The sequence below is a fragment of the Sitodiplosis mosellana genome, unplaced genomic scaffold (genome assembly GCF_009176505.1).
Source record: "Sitodiplosis mosellana isolate CC-2019 unplaced genomic scaffold, AAFC_SMos_1.0 Smas_scaffold_6226, whole genome shotgun sequence".
Taxonomy (NCBI): domain Eukaryota; kingdom Metazoa; phylum Arthropoda; class Insecta; order Diptera; family Cecidomyiidae; genus Sitodiplosis; species Sitodiplosis mosellana.
Genome location: NW_022601467.1, coordinates 16,739,488 through 16,761,756, shown reverse-complemented (window position 1 = coordinate 16,761,756; position 22,269 = coordinate 16,739,488). Strand labels below are relative to the sequence as shown.

At 35.8% G+C, this 22,269-nt stretch overlaps 8 protein-coding genes and 1 long non-coding RNA gene across 11 annotated transcripts; 6 read left to right on the top strand and 3 right to left on the bottom strand.

Annotated features, from left to right (window-relative positions):
* The first annotated feature begins 23 nt into the window (after positions 1 to 23).
* LOC129578281 (uncharacterized) lies at positions 24 to 815 on the top strand. Its single transcript, XM_055466586.1, has 2 exons — positions 24 to 165; positions 236 to 815. Exons 1-2 carry the CDS (start codon positions 24 to 26, stop codon positions 472 to 474), a joined length of 381 nt encoding a protein of 126 aa, XP_055322561.1. The 3' UTR covers positions 475 to 815.
* A 1,396-nt stretch (positions 816 to 2,211) lies between these two features.
* On the bottom strand, positions 2,212 to 5,324 carry LOC129578272 (scaffold protein salvador). Its single transcript, XM_055466568.1, has 7 exons — positions 4,458 to 5,324; positions 4,201 to 4,393; positions 3,370 to 4,132; positions 3,058 to 3,290; positions 2,802 to 2,992; positions 2,601 to 2,733; positions 2,212 to 2,532 (listed from the first exon to the last, which is right to left on the bottom strand). Exons 1-7 carry the CDS (start codon positions 4,543 to 4,545, stop codon positions 2,367 to 2,369), a joined length of 1,767 nt encoding a protein of 588 aa, XP_055322543.1. The 5' UTR covers positions 4,546 to 5,324; the 3' UTR covers positions 2,212 to 2,366.
* Positions 5,325 to 5,472: 148 nt separating this feature from the next.
* On the top strand, positions 5,473 to 6,474 carry LOC129578282 (signal recognition particle 14 kDa protein-like). Its single transcript, XM_055466588.1, has 3 exons — positions 5,473 to 5,643; positions 5,741 to 5,816; positions 5,965 to 6,474. The coding sequence occupies exons 1-3, from the start codon at positions 5,620 to 5,622 to the stop codon at positions 6,198 to 6,200; spliced, it is 336 nt and encodes a 111-aa protein (XP_055322563.1). The 5' UTR covers positions 5,473 to 5,619; the 3' UTR covers positions 6,201 to 6,474.
* A 155-nt stretch (positions 6,475 to 6,629) lies between these two features.
* On the top strand, positions 6,630 to 7,671 carry LOC129578283 (uncharacterized). The gene is made up of 2 exons (XM_055466589.1): positions 6,630 to 7,357; positions 7,428 to 7,671. The coding sequence occupies exons 1-2, from the start codon at positions 7,342 to 7,344 to the stop codon at positions 7,652 to 7,654; spliced, it is 243 nt and encodes an 80-aa protein (XP_055322564.1). The 5' UTR covers positions 6,630 to 7,341; the 3' UTR covers positions 7,655 to 7,671.
* A 228-nt stretch (positions 7,672 to 7,899) lies between these two features.
* On the bottom strand, positions 7,900 to 8,763 carry LOC129578268 (uncharacterized). The gene is made up of 3 exons (XR_008689086.1): positions 8,530 to 8,763; positions 8,185 to 8,495; positions 7,900 to 8,119 (listed from the first exon to the last, which is right to left on the bottom strand). It is a non-coding gene; the product is annotated as an uncharacterized LOC129578268 (long non-coding RNA).
* Positions 8,764 to 9,166: 403 nt separating this feature from the next.
* LOC129578266 (signal recognition particle 14 kDa protein-like) lies at positions 9,167 to 13,345 on the top strand. The gene is made up of 3 exons (XM_055466562.1): positions 9,167 to 11,966; positions 12,064 to 12,139; positions 12,288 to 13,345. The coding sequence occupies exons 1-3, from the start codon at positions 11,943 to 11,945 to the stop codon at positions 12,521 to 12,523; spliced, it is 336 nt and encodes a 111-aa protein (XP_055322537.1). The 5' UTR covers positions 9,167 to 11,942; the 3' UTR covers positions 12,524 to 13,345.
* LOC129578265 (charged multivesicular body protein 3) lies at positions 12,973 to 14,691 on the bottom strand. Its single transcript, XM_055466561.1, has 3 exons — positions 14,447 to 14,691; positions 13,723 to 14,178; positions 12,973 to 13,658 (listed from the first exon to the last, which is right to left on the bottom strand). Exons 1-3 carry the CDS (start codon positions 14,489 to 14,491, stop codon positions 13,482 to 13,484), a joined length of 678 nt encoding a protein of 225 aa, XP_055322536.1. The 5' UTR covers positions 14,492 to 14,691; the 3' UTR covers positions 12,973 to 13,481.
* Positions 14,692 to 14,758: 67 nt separating this feature from the next.
* LOC129578264 (integrator complex subunit 11) lies at positions 14,759 to 17,571 on the top strand. Its single transcript, XM_055466560.1, has 3 exons — positions 14,759 to 15,194; positions 15,302 to 17,020; positions 17,110 to 17,571. Exons 2-3 carry the CDS (start codon positions 15,486 to 15,488, stop codon positions 17,363 to 17,365), a joined length of 1,791 nt encoding a protein of 596 aa, XP_055322535.1. The 5' UTR covers positions 14,759 to 15,194; positions 15,302 to 15,485; the 3' UTR covers positions 17,366 to 17,571.
* An 842-nt stretch (positions 17,572 to 18,413) lies between these two features.
* Positions 18,414 to 22,078, top strand: LOC129578263 (beclin 1-associated autophagy-related key regulator). 3 transcript variants are annotated; one of them, XM_055466557.1, is made up of 6 exons: positions 18,414 to 18,532; positions 18,665 to 19,201; positions 19,681 to 20,345; positions 20,414 to 20,612; positions 20,734 to 21,014; positions 21,122 to 22,078. In XM_055466557.1, exons 2-6 carry the CDS (start codon positions 19,002 to 19,004, stop codon positions 21,286 to 21,288), a joined length of 1,512 nt encoding a protein of 503 aa, XP_055322532.1. In that variant the 5' UTR covers positions 18,414 to 18,532; positions 18,665 to 19,001; the 3' UTR covers positions 21,289 to 22,078. The 3 variants fall into 3 exon arrangements, with proteins under 3 accessions (XP_055322532.1, XP_055322533.1, XP_055322534.1); XM_055466558.1 differs by having other exon boundaries at positions 18,447 to 19,201; XM_055466559.1 differs by lacking the exon at positions 18,414 to 18,532 and having other exon boundaries at positions 18,738 to 19,201; positions 21,125 to 22,078.
* Positions 22,079 to 22,269: the final 191 nt, after the last annotated feature.

The following is a 22,269-nucleotide window of genomic DNA, read 5'->3' as shown; positions in this document are numbered from 1 at the left end:
CAAACTTAACAATAGAAGAAACGATGTCGTTGTTTCGATTTATGTGGCTTCGACGATTTGTCCGGAGGCATACCACACCAATCCCATACAGAAAAGCCAATAAATACAGAAATTGGCTGAGTGTAGCGTACGCACTGTGTGCTTGGAATATGCTCGGCTATATCGGTGAGTAAATGAGTACGAGTTTTGTTGACAATCGTTGATTTTTTCAATAAAATTTTCATTTAATAAACAGTATGGGTATATTCAAGTGGAAAATTCACAAAGGAGTCATATGGGTTACAGAATTCAGAAATTGATATGCTAACGCCAGCTCAACAATTTGCTTTGGCCAGTGGAATTCAAAAAGCTAAAATTATTCGAAGCAGCAACATCACGGAAACAGTGGACTTTAAATTGGAAGACTTTGAGCATTTGAAGAAGAAACCAGTAGATCCTCTTGATGAAGATGACGATGAAGACAATGTTGCCTAATTCGGTTTAGCATGTGCCCGATGTTTAAATTAATTTAAATGTGTAAAAAAATTTAGTCAATGTTAGACTGTCAAAAGATACATACTGAATTGTGTTTGAATTGTTCATCATGAGTCGGTTAATTGCTGTTGGCGACCACCACAAATCATACGAAAAGATTTTTTTTTGCTATATGGAGTTTAAACCATGGAAAACTTCACCATTAAAAACCATCTGATTCAAAAAATTACAACTGAATTTTTACCCGGAACATTAAAGTATCTGGTATTTTGTGTGAGACCATTTATTATTATTTTATTCAAATAAAATCAACCGTCATGGTTCATTTTCATAGAACTGAATGTTGCATTTTATTTTAGAATTTCGAAGTTGAAGCCCAATCTAGGCGCTTTTTTCATCATCGGGATTGATTGCGATATTATTTTGATTTTCAGGCTTGTTTCCAACTTTCTCCTGAGCTGGATGTCCATTGTCTGTATAAAGAGAGAGAACGATAGAATAATTTCAATTGAAGTGGACGTAGAAGGCACATTCTTACTGTTACTTTGTCTCATTCGCTCCAACTTGCGAAACTCTTCCATCTCTGGTTCGAAATTCAATCCGACATCGTATTTCGTGCCGCAATCCGGTTCTCTTCCGAGTTTATGGCGTAATAATTCAAGTTCTTCATCAATCTTTGCTCCTAAATCATGTATGGAATAAAAAATATTCTTCACTATATTTTTTGTGTGGATTTTCAGGCAAACTTCTTAAATATTCATCAATCTCTTCTTTGGAACTGTCAGAGGCAGCTCGGGATGCATCTTCATCTTTGGTGCCACTCATTTTAATCTGCAAAACTATAAGAAAAATATTTAAGAATATAGCACTTGACTTACTTTTATAAGCTTTACCGGTTTTTGTTCATCCAGTTGAAATATTACGATTTGAAATGAGATTGGACTTTATTATTCAATATTTAGTTGTTTTGAACAAAATTTGTCATGTGTTATGTCAAAACAAAGGAATATTCATTACAAAAATGTGAAGTTGCTGCGAAAGAGAGAACGCAGACCAATCAACGCATCAGGCAATACTTCTCGGTTGCCATCTATATGCCACACAAATAAAAATCGGTCACTTTCACGACATTGTTTGATTGAAGCTGTTATGTTTGTTCATGTATTGTAAAAAGAGAGCGTTGTTCGTGTGCGTTGGTAAGTGTGTGTATTTGTGGTATTGAAATGACCGAATGTCAGCGCATCACTGCTGGAAAAAAACAAAACACCAATAGATTCAAAGCACAGTCCGTTTTCACTACGTTTGCAACACAGCAGTGACATCTGAGGCACGCTTTTGAACTATTTTCAATACCTATTCAATATTTTAGACTTATAGCTTTGGAGCTTTACAGTTTTATTGCCCAAAAAAATTTTAAAATTAACAATACTGCTTATTTGATAAATTTTTTCATTCCTACAAATATGAAAACAATAAAAAATTAAAAAAAATGTTTGTTTTTGAATGAAAATAAGGCCGCAAAATAAGCCGCTGTCACACGCAACAAATGTAAATTTCACATAAAGCCTGCTTCAGCAGGCACAAATTCTTTGTTGTAGAAATCCACCTAACAGTGCTACCAAATTGTAAATTGCCAATGAATTGCTTAGTTAGACTTTGTATGCTGGTGATTGATTCCAAAATCTGCATAAAAACACCAGAATACCCCAATTAATCCAACATTAAAAAATTAACGAATATGTAATGCTACTATCACAAATGATTTATATTTCGATTTAACAATGTTCTATGAAAAAGAGACGAAAGAAACAAGTATTTCGTCCAAAGCATTAAGAGTGTAACGATAGAAAAATATTCTTTCATTGTCTTAAAAAAAAGAAGAGAATCTAAAATCAAGGATTGGAATTGTGTGTGCATTGACTAAATAAATTCTTTGATTTTCGTTCCAGTTGATGTGTGTCTAGCTCTTGGATTTGTGCCCGATCAGTATCTTGTCCGTCATGTTGTTTCTGCTGCTCTTCTTGCAGTCTTCTTTGTAGCTCGTTATTTAGCAATTGCCTATAAATTGCAAATCGTTCCGTTTAGCTGTCGATTTTTCGAATAAACAATTTTCTTCTGAATCTTACCGATAGGCCTCGTATCGTGAAATGAGCATTTCCATTTCTTGTTTGAACATGCGGAACATCATGCTGTCAAAGCACTCCAGTTCTGATAATTTGAACATGTCCCACTTCAATTTATGATCTGTAGCTGGATCAGCTGGAAAACGCAAAGAAATAACAATCAAAAAATGAAATTTTGCCCCAAAAATAATGCAAATAGCTTACCATCAACATAGATGAGCAACCAGGCTGGAATTTCTTCAAGCAGATATGGATTGGCTGGAACTAAGGCACTGTGTGGTGTAAATTGTGTGTGAGTTGGGCCAGGTATAATTGGCTTGTGACGATCACTTGTTGTGTACAAATAGCATGAGGTATAGCACGGGTGGTTGTATTGAGCTTGTCGCGTGATGTGACTGTAAAGTCGAAATAATCATCTTAGAAACCGAACATTTAGACGAACAACCGAAGAGAAACTTACTTAACATAATAGATTCCGTATTGTGGTGAGTCGATGCATTGCCATCCAACGGGCAGACCTTCTCGTTCCAGTGGATGCGACCAATGCGTTGTCTTTGCATTATGATCAATGTAGTACTTGCGACCCCGTAACGTATAATCTACAGACCACCCTGGTGGCAATGGTAATTCTTCGTCTTGAATTTGAGCCGATGAACCTGGTTGCTGTAGCGATTGTGATGTACTTGTTGACTTCTAAGAAGAAAATCCAGTTAATTTGATTCTAAAGAAGCTTTTCTTCAGTGCGAAAGGAATTTCCACCATAAAAACGTACCCATAAACTAGAGTTGGCCATATCATAGGCTGATGATCGTACATTCGAGTATAATGGCATATCATTGGGCATAATGTTCGAGTAGATATTAGTCTGCGGATGTGGGATGAGCTCCGACGAATTCGTGCTATGTGGATAGTTTGAACTGATTGACGATTGATTGCGCAGCGGTTGATGTGAGCCGCCATGCTCCGATGGATGATACAATGACATCAAACTTGAAGTGGTGTTGCTGTAAATGGGCGATTCGGAGCGGGTCATATCGGCAATTTGCTGTTGATTTTCATAGATCGGCGAGTTGTCCAGTAGATAATTGGTCTTTGGCAGGGAGTTTGAAGATAGTGGCGTTGCCATCTGTCTCGCCTGGAGATCTTTGCGTGTTGTTGAGTACTGCTTGGTAAATGGTGATGCATCGGCCAAATTATTCCCCGAATACGTTTGCATCAATCCGAAATGATTTTCGAATGTATGCTGATGGTTTTGGTTCATTGAGTAGTTTCGTTGAAATTTCGCCAGATCGTAGTGGGAAAATGGCGAATCTGGTTGTCGCATCTGATCAATTTGATCAATGTCCACATAATTTCCATGACTATTATTCAAATTCATATTTACATTCATGTGATTTGAGCTATTCAGCAGAATACCGCTCGCCGATTGTGATGATATCTTTCGATTTGGTGTGCCAATGTCCATATCACTTGATGGGCTAAAGTGTAACGATGAGCCAATGTTTCGATTCATCTCCGTCGATGTGTTGACAAATCTAAAATGAAAATGGACTTGTTTATGGACTCAGTTTTCTTTATTTTTAATTGAATTATCGTTGCTTACTTTGGTGTATATTTTCCTTCGTGGCCCAAACTGGATTTTTTAACATTAATTTTGCCATTGTTACCGAATTTTTGGCTTGTCGCTTGGATAATATTATCATCGGTACTTGCATTTGTGTCACCACCGATCTGTTGACTGTTGCGACGATTCTTTGACTTATTTTTGTTCGCATCGATTGTCCACACGTTTATGACTGCATTGAAAATTCGAAAACAATTAGCAAATTAAAGCAAATTGCTTGAGAATAAAATACTCACTTGGTATTTCTGGTGGTGTTTCTTTTTTGACATATTTACCCACAACGCCTTCTTTTATGGTTTTATCTTTGCTTTTTCGCGATAACATTTCATACGATTCTATTGCTTTGATGTGCACAAATCAATTTGGTCGAATCTGCCTTCACCTCTGCGGCTCTCACTTATATCATTCTTAATAAACACATTAAATTTGATTAAATTTCAATTGAAATTCTTTTCTTCTTTTTTCTCTCGATTTTTTGTTGTTGTTGTTGTTTTTCTTTGTATTGTGCAACTCGCACGTATTTTTGTTTACTACAAATTACTTTGCGTAAGGCCACACTTGTCGGAATTGGTTCGGCAAGTATTAGGCACAATTCGATGGCCTGATTGTTTGAATCAGAACCAAACTAAAACTAAAACTAATAAATTTAAACGATTTACGACGCACGAATGTCATACACAATTAATAAAAATGAAAAATTCAGCAAATTTGATGTGTATTTAAGCACCATTATGACGTTAAAAAAATGACATTCAAATGTTTAGATCGAATGTCGATGTATGAATGGCAAGAGACTATACCAGACGATGCGATGGGTGCGTTCAATGTAAAATTGCAATTTGCTCTCGACGACAATTTTGCAATTGAATTGAAATGAAATTATTTGCAAATAATTTGAGATATTTGAATAGTTTGCATGAAAATTTGAAAGAGAATCAACCGATGCACTCGAATTTGAGAAATTTTCATATTTTTCCATGCAAACCCACAATTAATAATATATGAAATGCAGAATATTCGTTGACAAAACAAAATCACCCATTTTCTATACTAAATATTTTAACATTTTTATCATCAAACAAATAGAATTGGAACCAATGGCGTGAGTAATTTGAATGAATCACCCCGAAGAAAATAAACGCAAAAAAAATTCTGCAAAAATGAACAAAAAGAGACATTTTCAAGTCCGTTCATTCATAGGCGGTTTTAGACGATCGCTTTGATTGAGTTGAAAAAGGCCTTTTGTTTGACACGTATTGACAGTGAGCCAGCCACACTTCACAAATAAACACACATTTCTCCTCAGTCGATTTGGATTTCTGTGTCGGCCAATCGGAAAAGTAATTCTAGATTTTCTATTACATTTTAAGTAAAACTAATAACTCAATAGACAACAAGATGGTTTTGCTAAGCAACAAAGATGTAAGTATTTTATTGTTTTCTCTGTGTGATAACAAATCTAGTAGAAATGGAAATCGCAATTTACCCAGTGTACTGATGTTAGCATGCTTAATTACAGTTTCTAGCGCAATTAGTCCTGTTGATCCACAATGCAAATAGTAAATCGGTCCCGTTTTCGCTGACTTTGAAACGATGTAAGTACACAATTCAGAATTGGTGCTCTTCTATAGAATGAACATCAGATGCTAATCTTATGGTGCTAGTGTATGAAATGTCTAAATTGCGGAGTTTTTTTGTGTGTTTGTGATGAATATGGTAGCTAATTTAAATTCAATATTGCAGACGATGGCCACGATCGACCAAAACCACGTGAAGGACGACCTCCTCTGCCACTTCCCGACGAATACAAATGTTTGATCCGTGCAAAAGCATCGTCAAAGAAGCTATCAACAGTTGTGTCACAGGATGACGTACCAAAAGTGATGGAAGAATATAGTAAAATCTTGAAAAACGGCATGGACAATCTCAAGAAAGTGAAACGGAATCGAAACAAAACAAAAGCAGCTCAAGGCATATAAGATCGAACACTATCAATATTGCATTCAAAACACTTAAATCACAAAAAAACAACAACAAACAACAAGGATAACATGTGGATTTTATGAAAAAACAAACAAACAATTATTTCTTTTATTGAAACAAAGAAAACGAAACCGCGAACCGAACACATCATTCTGCATTCGATCATTTCCTTTCTTTTTTTATGTTTCACCGAATTCCATAAAATGTTAAAAAATACGGAAAAAATATTCTTATGTATGAAATAAAAACAAACAAAAATTATTGTATGAACGAGGTTGTTTCTGTAATGCGACAAATCAATGGGTATGGGGCGAATCGGCGACTGGCGACTTAGATTGAAAATATCGACATTTCAGCCGTTTTAGATTCCTTTTCCGAAATTTAGAGTTTTCTTCTTTCTCGATATGCCGTCAATTGAGAGAGCAATCCGATTGAGTATACTAGATCAATTCCAATTTTCGTCTGCGAACACCGATTGCAATTGAAACCAATGTTTACAGTAATTGTATATAATTTCAAATACTCTTTATTAAAAATGTGTTTGATTTGCAATTTATTTATCTAGCAAAAAAAGAATAAATTAAAATAACGTAAATTAAGTAATGGATACTCTGACACAAAATCCAATTCGTTTTCAATGTCATGAAACTGAAAGCTTATTATTCGTTTGTTTAATTTTTGTTTGGAGATGCTAAATAATATTGCATTTGACAGTAAATTGTGAATGTTAGTTACATGTGCACGCACTCAATTCCATTCGAAATCTTGTTCGTTTTCGTTTATATATTATAATATTCATACATCACAAAGCAGTACATAAAATCTACAGAATCGATTTGCAGCAAAACATCGATGTTTATGAAAATATCCTGTTTTTTCTTTACTGTTAGTTTGATTTCAATCTATTTCCACTGCAAGTTGTGTGTTCATGAACGGGTAAAGTTCTCATCCCAGCTCAGCAGCTGATTGAAACATTTTTCCTCAGATGCAAACTTAACAATAGAACAAACGATGTCGTTGTTTCGATTTATGTGACTTCGACGATTTGTCCGGAGGCATACCACACCAATCCCATACAGATAAGCCAATAAATACAGAAATTGGCTGAGTGTAGCGTACGCACTGTGTGCTTGGAATATGATCGGCTATATCGGTAAGTAAATGAGTACGAGTTTTGTTGACAATCGTTGATTTTTTCAATAACATTTTCATTTAATAAACAGTATGGGTATATTCAAGTGGAAAATTCACAAAGGAGTCATATGGGTTACAGAATTCAGAAATTGATATGCTAACGCCAGCTCAACAATTTGCTTTGGCCAGTGGAGTTCAAAAAGCTAAAATTATTCGAAGCAGCAACATCACGGAAACGGTGGACTTTAAATTGGAAGACTTTGAGCATTTGAAGAAGAAACCAGTAGATCCTCTTGATGAAGACAATGTTGCCTAATTCGTTTTAACATGTGCCCGATGTTCAAGTTAATTTAAATGTGTAAATAAATTTAGTCATTAGACTATCGAAAGATATATACTGAGTTGTGTTTGAATTGTTCATCATGAGTCGTTCAACTACCACAAATCATACGAGAAAGATTTTTTGCTGTAGTTTGTCTTTTTGTTTTTAAACCATGGAAAACATCACCATTAAAAACCAACTGATTCAAAAACTTAAAACTGAATTTTTACCCGGAACATTAAAGTATCTGGTATTTTGTGTGAGATCATTTATTATTATTTTATTCAAATAAAATCAACCGTTATGGCACATTTTCATAGAACTGAATGTTGCATTTTATTTTAGAATTTCGAAGTTGAAGCCCAATCTAGGCGCTTTTTTCATCATCGGGATTGATTGCGATATCATTTTGATTTTCAGGCTTGTTTCCAACTTCCTTCTGAGCTGGATGTCCATTGTCTGTATAAAGAGAGAGAACGATAGAATAATTTCAATTGAAGTGGACGTAGAAGGCACATTCTTACTGTTACTTTGTCTCATTCGCTCCAACTTGCGAAACTCTTCCATCTCTGGTTCGAAATTCAATCCGAGAACTATTTCGTGCCGCAATCCGGTTCTCTTCCGAGTCGACGGCTTAATAATTTAAGTTGTTCATCAATCTTTGCCCCTAAATCATGTATGTGTTGCATTCGGAATAAAAAATATTCTTCACTATATTTTTTGTGTGGATTTTCAGGCAAACTTCTTAAATATTCATCAATCTCTTCTTTGGAACTGTCAGAGGCAGCTCGAGATGCATCTTCATCTTTGGTGCCACTCATTTTAATCTGCAAAACTATAAAAAAAAATTGTACTTTTATAAGCTTTACCGGTTTTTGTTCATCCAGTTGAAATATTACGATTTGAAATGAGATTGGACTTTATTATTCAATATTTAGTTGTTTTGAACAAAATTTGTCATGTGTTATGTCAAAACAAAGGAATATTTATTACAACAATGTGAAGTTGCTGCGAAAGAGAGAATGCAGACCAATCAACGCATCAGGCAATACTTCTCGGTTGCCATCTATATGCCACACAAATAAAAATCGGTCACTTTCACGACATTGTTTGATTGAAACTGTTATGTTCGTTCATGTATTGTAAAAAGAGAGCGTTGTTCGTGTGCGTTGGTAAGTGTGTGTATTTGTGGTATTGAAATGACTGAATGTCAGCGCATCACTGCTGGAAAAAAACAAAACACCAATAGATTCAAAGCACAGTCCGTTTTCACTACGTTTGCAACACAGCAGTGACATCTGAGGCACGCTTTTGAACTATTTTCAATACCTATTCAATATTTTAGACTTATAGCTTTGGAGCTTTACAGTTTTATTGCCCAAAAAATTTAAATTTAACAATAATGCTTATTTGATAACTTTTTTCGTTCCTACAAATATGAAAACAATTGAAAATAAAAAAAAATTGTTTTTGAATGAAAATAAGGCCGCAAAATAAGCCGCTGTCACACGCAACAAATGTAAATTTCACATAAAGCCAGGCACAAATTCTTTGTTGTAGAAATCCACCTAAGTGTTACCAATGAAAAAAGCTAGATCTCACTAATAACTTACATTGTCTACGAATAGGAAAAAAGATCACGTAAATATTACAATAGCCAAGTAATATTGTGAAACTCAATTGGTAGTCAATGTCAGTTATTAGTGAGCTCCGACTTATTACATTGGTAGCACAGTTTGGTGAATTTCTGTAACAAAAAATGTGTGTCTGTTGAAACAGGCCTCATGTGTTTAAATTTTTTCTACATGAAAAATGAAATATTGAATATGAAATGACATTTAGTTAAATTAAAAAGAATAGGCAAGTGGTGAATTTTTACGTCATAAAACGAATCCGGTATCGAATGCAGAAAAAAAAATGCAGAAAAACAAAAAAGCAGAAAAATTGTTGACCACAATAGATTTCACAGTCCGACGCGTATTTTTTTAATCTGGCACATCAGCCGAATAAGTGCCAAGCGATAGTTTAGGCCGCCCTGAGTTCAAATGGGCCATGGTTTTGGGTAAAGTTGCTTCTGCCGGGAATTAATGACTATAGGTGTTCTTGATGAAACTTAGTTTTTACACCAGCACTCCGGTAATTATTGGTTTTTTACCTATCTATTCAAGAAGTATTTTGTTCAGACGATCACGCAGAAGCGATTCTGTACTCTCAAAGCTACAATATGTTTCAGAAAATGGGTTGAAATGGGTAAATTTCGTGGAAAATGAGGAAAAATGGTCAAAATTAGTTACTGTAGATTTGAATGAACGTGTTATTTGCGATGCCACCTACACGATTCGGGAAACAAGAACAAAAATCGACAGTCAAATCAAAAAGCTGCAATTGAAAGATAAAAACAGGCCAAGTGCCCTAAATGTCTTTGATCGATCACAACTTCAAGGCGGACATTTATCAAAAAGTACCCAAATTGCGTCAACATATCCATGATAGAACTTCTAACGCACCTGAATTACAAGTGAAAATTACAACAAAACTACGAAACTATATTCACTCAAAATCGAAACGGTAAAATTGAAATTTAATTCGGTAATTCGACGAATTACCGTACGTTTTTTGTGTTTACGGTAAAATGTCGAATTACCAACAATGTTAGTAAAATGGCATTTTACCAACTTTAGGAATATAATATCGGCGATTTGCCGAACTCACACACAACATTCGGTAATTTTAAATTCATTGGAAAAACCTCTAATTGACCATTCAGAGAGCGACGAAACACACATAATTCTTCATCAAAATGAATTGAGAAGTAAAACTTATTGATTTTTTTTAAAATTTTATACCAATCGAACACACTATTTTCTCCAATCGAATGTTTATGAATAGTGAACACTGAATTGAACTAGAAATTCAAATGACACATTTGTTGGCCGTTCTATAATGCTACCAACTCATTTTCGCGAAGAATCAATCAGTAGTACCTTACTATCTTTTTCAAAAAAAAATAGTATGCTGCAAAATACTTGAATTTAAGTGAAATTCAGATGAAATAAAATTATTTTATTAAAAAATAGTTCGAAAGGTCCTTAAACTGATGATCTCAGCTATTCGTGATCATCGAAATAATTTTACAATTCACCGGGACTTTGCTTTGGCTTTGATTTTGATTTTTTGAAATTGTATTCTTCTTGGGTAGAGATTTTATTCAGAACACGAGTTATCCAATGACGGTGGAATTCGGTGCATATGAATTTCATATTAGATTGATCAATTAAAATTGACTTTAAAGTTTTGATTTGTTCAAAGCAGAGCAGAACTTAAATTATTCTTGCACATCTTGTTTGGATATTTGTTTCGCGGAATATCTCAAAATTGGCATTCCTGGAAAAAATAGCACATATTTTATTAAATTGGAAACCTGCAAATAGTTTCTTTACGTTCCATTTATTTACTTTGTACTACAATTTATATTTAAAAAAAAACGATTTCTTTCTGTAAATCGCCGAAATTTCAAACAAAATTTGATGAAATGTGAAAATCAGTATAAATCAATAAGCAAGTCAAAAAATCAGTATTGGCCAAAAATTGGCCAAAAATCGGTACGGTTCGTAGCATTACGTCTGACACTCATTTTTGCTTGAAATGCGTTGCTTGTGTAAAGTTTTAAAATCCAAAATTTCAAATGACATTTGATGTGGAGACAATTGTCAGTCAGTACCGGCTATCACGCGAGTTTACTTCAACATTTTAGTTCTCGGTTTTTTTTTTGGTGCAATGGCATTCTTTTGTCCATATCGTTCTACAACTTCGAGATCTACGATAGTCTGTCCAACTCGTATGTGTAAGAACGACAACATACGCCTACACATCAAGTGCCTAATTTCGGGCAGAACTTCGACTGAAAGAGAAAAGAAACAATGTCGGAGTTTCAGAAATCAGCCAGGCGCAGTGTACTTAATGGACTCGCTCTTGTAATTGAAAACCCTTTGCTTAAATTCTATCGTAGCCAATTTAACACGAAGGCAACAATTGGATACATACGATGTTTTAGAAGTTGCCGAAGTATTGATTTGGATAAAGACATAGAAATCGCACAGGTTGGCCTTGTTGAAATACTTGGAATGATTCTTCAACTCAGACAAACTTTGCCACCCACAAAACAAAACTAAACACACATTTCTCTTCAGTCGATTTGGAATTCTGTGTCGGCCAATCGGAAAAGTAATTCTAGATTTTCTATTACATTTTAAGTAAAACTAATAACTCAATAGACAACAAGATGGTTCTGCTAAGCAACAAAGATGTAAGTATTTTATTGTTTTCTCTGTGTGATAACAAATCTAGTAGAAATGGAAATCGCAATTTACCCAGTGTACTGATGTTAGCATGCTTAATTACAGTTTCTAGCGCAATTAGTCCTGTTGATCCATAATGCAAATAGTAAATCGGTCCCGCTTTCGCTGACTCTAAAACGATGTAAGTACATAATGCAGAATTGGTGCATTTCTATACAATGAACATCAGATGCTAATCATATGGTGCTAGTGTTTGGAATGTCTAAATTGCGGAGTTTTTTTGTGTGTTTGTGATGAATATGGTAGCTAATTTAAATTCAATATTGCAGACGATGGCCACGATCGACCAAAACCACGTGAAGGACGACCTCCTCTGCCACTTCCCGACGAATACAAATGTTTGATCCGTGCAAAAGCATCTTCAAAGAAGCTATCAACAGTTGTGTCACAGGATGACGTACCAAAAGTGATGGAAGAATATAGTAAAATCTCGAAAAACGGCATGGACAATCTCAAGAAAGTGAAACGGAATCGAAACAAAACAAAAGCAGCTCAAGGCATATAAGATCGAACACTATCAATATTGCATTCAAAACACTTAAATCACAAAAAAACAACAACAAACAACAAGGATAACATGTGGATTTTATGAAAAAAAACAAACAATTATTTCTTTTATTGAAACAAAGAAAACGAAACCGCGAACCGAACACATCATTCTGCATTCGATCATTTCCTTTCTTTTTTTATTTTTTACCGAATTCCATAAAATGGACGTATGAAATAAAAACAAACAAAAATTATTGTATGAACGAGGTTGTTTCTGTAATGCGACAAATCAATGGGTATGGGGCGATATAAAATATCAATATTTCAACCGTTTTAGATTCCATTTTCGAAATGTAGAGTTTTCTTCTTTCTCGATATGCCGTCCATTGAGAGAGCAATCCAATTGAGTATACTAGATCAATTCCAATTTTCGTCTGCGAACACCGATTGCAATTGAAACCAATGTTTACAGTAATTGTATATAATTTCAAATACTCTTTATTAAAAATGTGTTTGATTTGCAATTTATTTATCTAGCAAAACAAAGAATAAATTAAAATAACGTAAATCAAGTAATGGATACTCTGACACAAAATCCAATTCGTTTTCAATGTCATGAAACTGAAAGCTTATTATTTGTTTGTTTAATTTCTGTTTGGAGATGCTAAATAATATTGCATTTGACAGTAAATTGTGAATGTTAGTTACATGTGCACGCACTCAATTCCATTCAAAATCTTGTTCGTTTTCGTTTATATATTATAATATTCATACATCACAAAGCAGTACATAAAATCTACAGAATCGATTTGCAACAAAACATCGATGTTTATGAAAATATCCTGTTTTTTCTTTACTGTTAGTTTGATTTCAATCTATTTCCACTGCAAGTTGTGTGTTCATGAACGGGTAACGTTCTCACCCCAGCTCAGCAGCTGTTGAAACATTTGCATAGGATTTAAAAGGAATTTTTTTTAAGATCGTAAGGCTTCAAGTCTCTGAGCCATCTCGGTTAGATCTTCTTCTTCCTCTTCTTCTGGCTCAGACACTTTACTCGTGCTGGGTTGATCTCTGCTTCGGGCGGGTTCAGCTGGTGTGGTTGGTGGTGGTTCCAAAACGCCAAGTTTACCTTCAGTTATCTCATAAAGCACCTGCAAAATTATTAATATGAAGTTCAAAGAATCTTTGGCTCCAAACATTTAAATTCAGTCATACCTTATCGACTTCAGTTTGAACCTCTTCCTCCAATTCTTCGGTGTCTTCGATTGAATCCATCGTTTCTTCTAGCATCTCTTCAATGATACCTGCTTTTGTCATTTCTTTTGACATTTCACGCATAACTCCAGAAATTTCCGTGACACGAACCAGATTTTGCATCGCTGTCATCACTTCGTTGGATTTGGCCAGTGAGCCGGCTACACGCAGCGTTGCCAATTGGTTTTTCATCTGTAACTGCACCGAGTTGAGATGTGCCTTTGTCAAGAAAATCCGATTCGTCGCTTTGCGTGAATGGACAATTTCCTTTGCAAGAATGGTACATGTATCTTTATCACCTTTGGCAGCGGCCTGCTTCAATGCACGCTTCACTTTTTCCTCTTCATTTTTGATTGCACGCACCTGACGTTCCAATTGATATCCCTCTTTGCGGATTTTATGACACCATTCATTCACCTGTGCACAAAATCACGACAAATAACAAACATGTCAATGATTCATTCAATAGCCTTGAAAATCAATTTAAATATATTCGAACTAACAGCAATTTTGTCAAAACTAATACTGCGTCTTCGATCATCCAGAAGAAAAAAAATTCATGGTCAACGCGTTAATTGTTTGAACAATTAGATCATCTCGAGTGGTAAAATGTAGGTTTGTGTGTTTTTAGAAAGAGAAATTGCTCTATATTCTGGAATCTAACACATAGATCCAATAGACTTACTTGTTCTTTGGGATCGCGTTGATGTGATTTACCAAACAGACCCATATTTATCGATGAATGTAATACTGTTTTGCTTGTTTTTAATTTGCGAATACAAAATTACGCGTTGAAGATTCGCTCAAAAAAGAAAATACTTTGGCTATTAGCTTTTGTTTTGCCTGATCGAACTTTTCGCAAACAAATAAATTTGGTTTAATGACGCATCGCTCGTTCACGTACAGTGGATGAAGTATGTACACAAACATAACATGTGTATGTATACACGCTAAATTATGTCATCGTCAACTGGTGTCCCTATCGGAAAATCAAACGAGTTTGTATTTTTGACGACACAATGTCAATGCTGAAATGTAGAAATGACGCGATATTTGCAACGATTTTGCTATAAAAGATTTTCCATTGTCATGCATTCAAAAAAAGGCATCACTCCAAGGATATATGCATTAATCTTTCTGTAAATTTGTTGATAAGCAATGTGTGTTGTTTGAGTGGATTTGCAATGCGTTTGATTTCATCGTGAAATCCATGTTATCAAACTGTCAAAAAAATCATATGACGGCTCTCATTCGTATAAATCAACGAAATTACATGACATTTCAGATACAAAAATACTGCAGCACACAGAATCTTACAGGTCGCTTGAGAGCGCGGACAAAAAGAAAAGCAAAAAAAAATATTCGTCGTAGATCGATCATTAAATCAGTTTCTCTTCATGTCACAATCAAATTATTGTCGACGACAAACTCACGTAAGAAAATAAGTAAAACCAAACAATCGCGAGAAGATGAGTGTTCAAAAATAAAAGGCATTTAAAGCGACATTTTATTTCTCTCTCTCCCTTGCGATCTTCCACAGTGTTTGTGTGTGCGTAGCTTTTGTTGTGGTTTTTCATTTTCCATCTTTAAAACACTTAAAACTGATAAGCGGGTTGTTTTGGTTTTATCAACAACGAGTGTACAAGATCAGCAGTCAACCGATTTTGTGTCTATATGTGCCGTGCGTATCGGATTCGGTGGAGTGAAGAAACAAAGTGGTAGCCATGCCAGATATCAAAGTGACACCGCTTGGAGCCGGCCAAGATGTCGGTCGCAGTTGTTTGCTGCTATCAATGGGTGGCAAAAATATTATGCTCGATTGTGGCATGCACATGGGCTACAATGATGAACGACGTTTTCCCGATTTTTCCTACATTGTGCCCGAGGGTCCAATCACCGGCAGTATTGATTGTGTCATTATTTCACATTTCCATTTAGATCATTGTGGTGCGTTGCCATACATGTCGGAAATGATTGGTTACACTGGCCCCATTTATATGACACATCCAACAAAGGCCATCGCACCCATTCTGCTGGAAGACATGCGGAAAATTGCCGTCGAACGCAAAGGTGAATCAAATTTTTTTACCACACAAATGATTAAGGACTGTATGAAAAAGGTGATCGCCGTCACACTGCATCAAAGTGTTATGGTCGACAATGAGATTGAGATTAAGGCATACTACGCTGGTCATGTGCTTGGTGCGGCTATGTTTTGGATACGTGTCGGTACACAGTCGGTGGTGTATACAGGTGATTATAATATGACACCAGATCGTCATTTGGGAGCGGCGTGGATTGATAAATGCAAACCGGATCTATTGATCACCGAAAGTACATACGCAACCACGATTCGGGACTCGAAACGATGTCGAGAACGCGATTTCCTGAAGAAAGTACACGAATGTGTGGCCAAAGGTGGTAAAGTATTGATTCCGGTATTTGCACTGGGTCGAGCACAAGAACTGTGCATTTTACTGGAAACATACTGGGAGCGCATGAATCTCAAGTATCCAATTTACTTTGCCGTTGGACTGACGGAAAAGGCAAACAATTACTACAAAATGTTTATCACATGGACAAATCAGAAGATCCGTAAAACATTCGTGCATCGCAACATGTTCGATTTCAAGCACATTAAACCGTTTGACAAAGGCTACATCGATAATCCTGGTGCGATGGTGGTGTTTGCAACGCCTGGTATGCTGCACGCCGGTTTATCGTTGCAAATCTTCAAGAAATGGGCGCCACACGAACAAAACATGGTCATCATGCCCGGCTACTGTGTTCAGGGAACGGTTGGCCATAAAATTTTGAACGGTGCCAAGAAAGTGGAATTCGAAAATCGGCAAATGGTCGAAGTTAAAATGTCGGTGGAGTATATGAGCTTCAGTGCGCATGCCGATGCCAAGGGAATTATGCAGCTGATCCAGTATTGTGAACCGAAAAATGTAATGCTCGTCCATGGTGAAGCGGCCAAAATGGAATTCCTTACGAAAAAGATAAAAGAAGAATTTTCAGTCGATTGTTTTATGCCAGCAAATGGTGAAACGTGCCGAATCAATACACCCGTCAAAATTCCAGTCGATGCGTCACTTTCATTGCTGAAAGCCGAAGCTCGTGCATACAACGCTCAACCGCCCGATCCAAAACGAAGTCGATTGCTTCACGGTGTTTTGGTAATGAAAGACAATCGTGTCTCGCTCATGGAACTCAACGAAGTATGCAAAGAGGTTGGCCTAAACAGACACATATTCCGGTAATTATCTGATGCAATCCCAACGATAAAGCAAATCATTTGACAATATTGTTTTTGACTCATTTTCTATTTTCATGTTCAATTTGTAGATTCACGTCAAAGATTAAAATCGACGATCCGGGACCATCGACACGCACCAGTGAAAAGTTATACGCACTACTACAGGAGAAACTGACCGGATGGACCGTAACAATGTCGGATAAGTGCGAAATAGCGGTTGCGTCCGTACAACTTGTCGTCGAATCTGATTCAAAAGGAGTTCACAAAAATATTCTACTCTCGTGGAACAATCAGGACGAAGACTTGGGCTCATACGTTCTCGGTTTATTACAAAATATGGGCTGAATCTATAGTCTAGGCACTCCGTCCGTCCGTTCATGCATTTAATTTTCTTTTCTTTTGATCATCTCTTCTTCTTCTTTTTTTGAGAGAGGGGAAAACCCGTCTTTTTTCGTCAGCATACACAATTTTTGATTTAACTACTTGTTATACATGAATGAAATTTAAATAAATGAAATTAAAGCGAAGATACGCATAATTAAAACGATAAACACATATGTTTTTTCGTATTGTAGATAAAAGCCTGTAGATATAATGAAAAACAAGCTATTTGAACGAAATGAATCGACCACATGGCATATGTAAACAATGGAATCGTGATAAAATACAACTCAAATTTAATGAACTCTGGCCACCAGAGTAATTATTCTTGACATATTCTGACGTTAATTGACTCAATTAATTAGTAAAGTGGATCAATTATAATTGAGCTATGATATCGAATTCCATGCCAATGTATTTTTTTAAATTATTTTTTTACATACTTATCCATGAGACGTGAAAGAATGTATGCATTTTTCTCAATTTTTTTTTTTTTTGAAAAATGTACGTTTTCTGTTGATTTTGTCTGCATTAAAATGCATACCGTATGTCGTCGCGGTTTTTCACGGTTTTCACGGAACTGATAGAAGATGATAAATGAGCATACATTCGTTTGAGCATCATTAATTGCAATGACGTACTTCCCTTTATTGCTACGAAGTTGGACAAACTTGCGTTCTTTTACGTCTCATCGATAGATATAAAAAAGGATATAATTGTCTAAATTAAACATAAAATTGCATTGAATAGAAGACATCTAGTGCATAAATTTAGCTGAGTTTGTTTTTCCTCCACAAAGCGAGGAATATGTTCCTATATATAGCGATATATAGTTTAGCGGTGAAACTGTTGGAAACGGTGAGTATTTGTATGGCAGTTCTTTGTTGTTCGACACAATCACTGCTATCGCCAATGTTCCTTATCAGACACGCTTGTTGATAAGAGACTAGCATATTTGTGAATGGCTTTTCGAGTTGCGTTGAACCATATATGAACAACAAAAAAAACAGTTACTGTAGTCCGTTCAACAATAATCGATTGGTACAGATGAAATAGTGTGCATAAACAGTTCGCTTGACAGATACGTCATCCAAAATGAAGCAATGTTGTAGTTCGTTGAGATTTCAAATGGTAAATATTTTTAATCAAGTAAATGTGAATGCAATTTTATATTGAAAAGAATAAATAAATGGAAATAAAATTGACTGAATCTGCGTGAAACTCTAACATGAGATGATAATGTGCGGAATGGTTCCCTTTCAGAAGATTGGCGCGTCGTCACAATTTGAAAAGTGAAACAAACGAAATAAGTTTTGACGTTTGATACGTTTGCGTGTGATGGCAGCAGAGTGCGCTGCACACCATGAAACAGCTGTGTGTGTTCAATTTTTTTTTATTATTCATCAATATACTTTCTTCAAGTTCGCACTAAACAATAAACGTTTGAAAAATAGTGCTAGTCTGTTAGTCCAGTTTGTGAATCTATATATACGTTGAATATAAACAAAGCAACAGACACAAGTCCATCATATGAATTGCGTGTGATTGCAGCAGCAAGGCATATGATGAAAATTTCCAGTTTTCATCTATTACGTATGTAATGGCTAATCATTCCGATGATGAGAGTTTTGGTGCACCAGAAAATTTCCACATCACAACCGAAAATGATGAGGATGGTAGCCATTGGAGTAGTTGCCAAGTGAAGTGTCCATTGTGTAATTATTCACGAAAATCGTTTCATTGTCGTTATTGCATTCGTGATGGCAATTTTGTGCATTCATCGCATCATTTGGCTGAACGGTAAGTGAGAGAGAGAGAGAGAGAGAGAGAGAGGGGGGGAAACACACACAAAGAGAACACAGCGCAAAGATTTCATTCGCTGCAAAACCACAGCAAACGGAAATATGCCAACAAAAAAGGCACACAGCAGCACGATGACAGCAGCAACCACAATAACAGACAAAAACACAAACACTCGTTCTGTCAACACAACCAAAAAGAAGAAGCATGTCGATGTTTTTTATTTTGTGTTTTCATTTCTCTTTTTTTTCTCGATGATGATGTTTTGTTACAATCTTAGTTTTCAAGGTCCCCTATCACTATTCCGCTCAGATTAATTTACCTTTCATTTTATTTCGTTTGTGCTTCATTTTCTGCCCCCGTCGAAATTTTTATGTTTCTATAGCCAACATATCACGATTGGCGCATACCAATGCACCTGCTTTGACTGGCTTTTATCATATTTTTTTTAAATGTGTTTTCATTCAATAAAAAAATAGGTTCGGTGAGAAGCAGCTAAAATACAAGAATTTGAAGTCAGTTCATCGAGCACAGCAGGCAACATGCCTTCGCTTACTGTACAATCGGAAGCTGGCTGAGGATTTGCAGTTTGCTATCAAGCAAAAGAAAGAGAATATCTTGTTGTTGAAGAAACTGATCACCGAACGTTCGAGCGGAACCAAATCGCTGGCGGAAAAATGTGAAATGCTACGACATGAGAATGCAAAAATTCGTAAACAAATCCCACAGTATGTGAAAACATGCCAACAGTTTGCTGATTATATTGAGAAAACGGAAGATCGAAATGCACAACAAGTCGAAGAACGAACCAAACTGTTCGAAGAAGTCAAACAATGTCGCATACAAAACATTCAAAAGTTGATAAAATTCATATTCCCGTTATCGCAACGAATATCAAAGGGAGAGGCAGCAATTGGTACAAACACAAGCCCAAAATCGAGCCCAGTCGAAGCCAATGCGCCCAATGTGGATGCTCGTAAAAGCATATCTGATGTGAATGTAGCCGATTTGGGTACGGTTGTGTCAGCCGAAACGATGAACGCACTCGCTGACGCCACGCATACCACATACGTTCGTGGTCGATGGGTGTTGCAAGACAGCCGTGGTGAACTACAGCACGTGATTGTCGCACCATCACTTCCAGGTAAAATTTATCGTAAAACTGGTTTTAATGGAAACCAAATCGATGATCTCTTCTCTTAATTTATGCAGAGAATGGCGATTATTCAGCTTACAATGATTGGGTGGCAACTACAAAAGATGGTGTACCAAATCCGCCTGGAGCCAGCGAAGCAATGACCAGCTCAAATGCTGCATATCGCATCAGTGCTGCCTTGACATACACCACACAATTGGTTCACTTACTCAGCTATTACTTGGATGTCAGACTGCCGTTCAGAATAAATTATAGGTGAGAATCGAACTTACCACTCTTTGTCTCAACTCATTACCTATGAATGGCATGCCATCAATGATGGACTTCAATCATTCACATTACTTACCAATTCCATGCATATTTTTTTTTCTTGCAGTGATTTTTGTAAAAAGGAATTGAATGAACAATCGTTTGGGAGAAAAGTGGCCCGTTTGAATACAAACATTTTATATTTGTGTTACACACAACGTGTGAAACTGGGCTCGTTGTCACCGAACCATACGCTTGAGAATATATCAAAAATGTTGAATTTGGAATACAGTGATTTGGGTCGCATCGGGGCGGTTGACATCAATGATGGTTTCAGTGGCGCACAAAATATTCAATTAATGCAAAATCTAACCGCTGGAAACACGGACTCTGGATCTGATGATGAAGGTACTTATTACAATTCATTATCGAAAATCATAATTTTGTGTGTCTTTTGAGAGAAAAAAAAATAATTGTCATGATGATAACTAAAAATTCAATTTGCCTCAAAACAGCAGAAGATGGTGCTTTACCGACCGAATGGGAGGCTGTTTCACATCCGCATCAACCGCCCGATCTGTCGTTGCCATTGAGTTCACAAACGCAGCAAACGGCTAGCGTGGCCGGCGGTTTCGTCTCAAGCGCTGTACAATCGATATGGCGAGTTTTTAATCGTCAATGATCATATTCAACGATAAATATTTACAATAATTAAGAACAAAACACTTTTTTTTTTTAAACAAATATTTTTCTTCCTTTCGTTCTTGGAGTAAAAATTGTTCGTTAAACTTCAAGTGAAAAAGAGTTATTTTAAAGTCTTTAGTTTTTGCGTCGGTAATAATGATAATGATTTTTTTTTCTGCCATTTAAGCTCCCAAACTTTGTTTATACTCAACAATATTTTCATGAGCCATTTCTTTGTCTGATAGCAAACCGATTTTTTTTCTCTCGCGGAGTTCAATCGTAATGTGAATTTGAACATTTTTCTATGAAATGATAATTATAAAATAATACGCAATTTTTTTTTTAAATATATCGTTTAATTCCATTTCGATGTGTAACGAATTAGGCAGCATTGAACTCTGAAACTGGACAAAGAAATAAGATTGATTCAGCTCATTTACACAATAGGTTTTTCTTTCTCGCGTTTCATTCATTCGTTAGCTTTAATTTTACTAAATGTTACTGGTTTCCGAGATCGATGTTAAATGTGTACAAAAAGACATAAAGAAAGGAAGAAACAAATAGTAGGATGAACAGTGTTCATTGAACACAAATCACTGGATCAAACAAACGGCAACCGAATTCTAAGATGAAACAAAAAAACAAATAGGAAAGCGTACAGTGTTTATACAATTTAAAGCCGAAAAGATGTAATTTGACGTAAATGTATCTGATAATCAGACACCATGATGAAGATGAAGATGAAAGAAATGCGAAATAAAAACAAGAGATTTATTTTTTTACGATAATATAATGAGTTTATTATTGTAGCACTTTAAATATTTTCAAATATTCAGTAATTATGTCGTTTTGAGTGTTGTTCTTGTTTTTTGTTTATTTATATATTTTTTTCTCCATTTTTTCTATTTAAGTTTCTCTCAAAGTCGATTTAACATTATCGCTCTCTAAATTGATTCTAATTTTAACATTTTACATATCA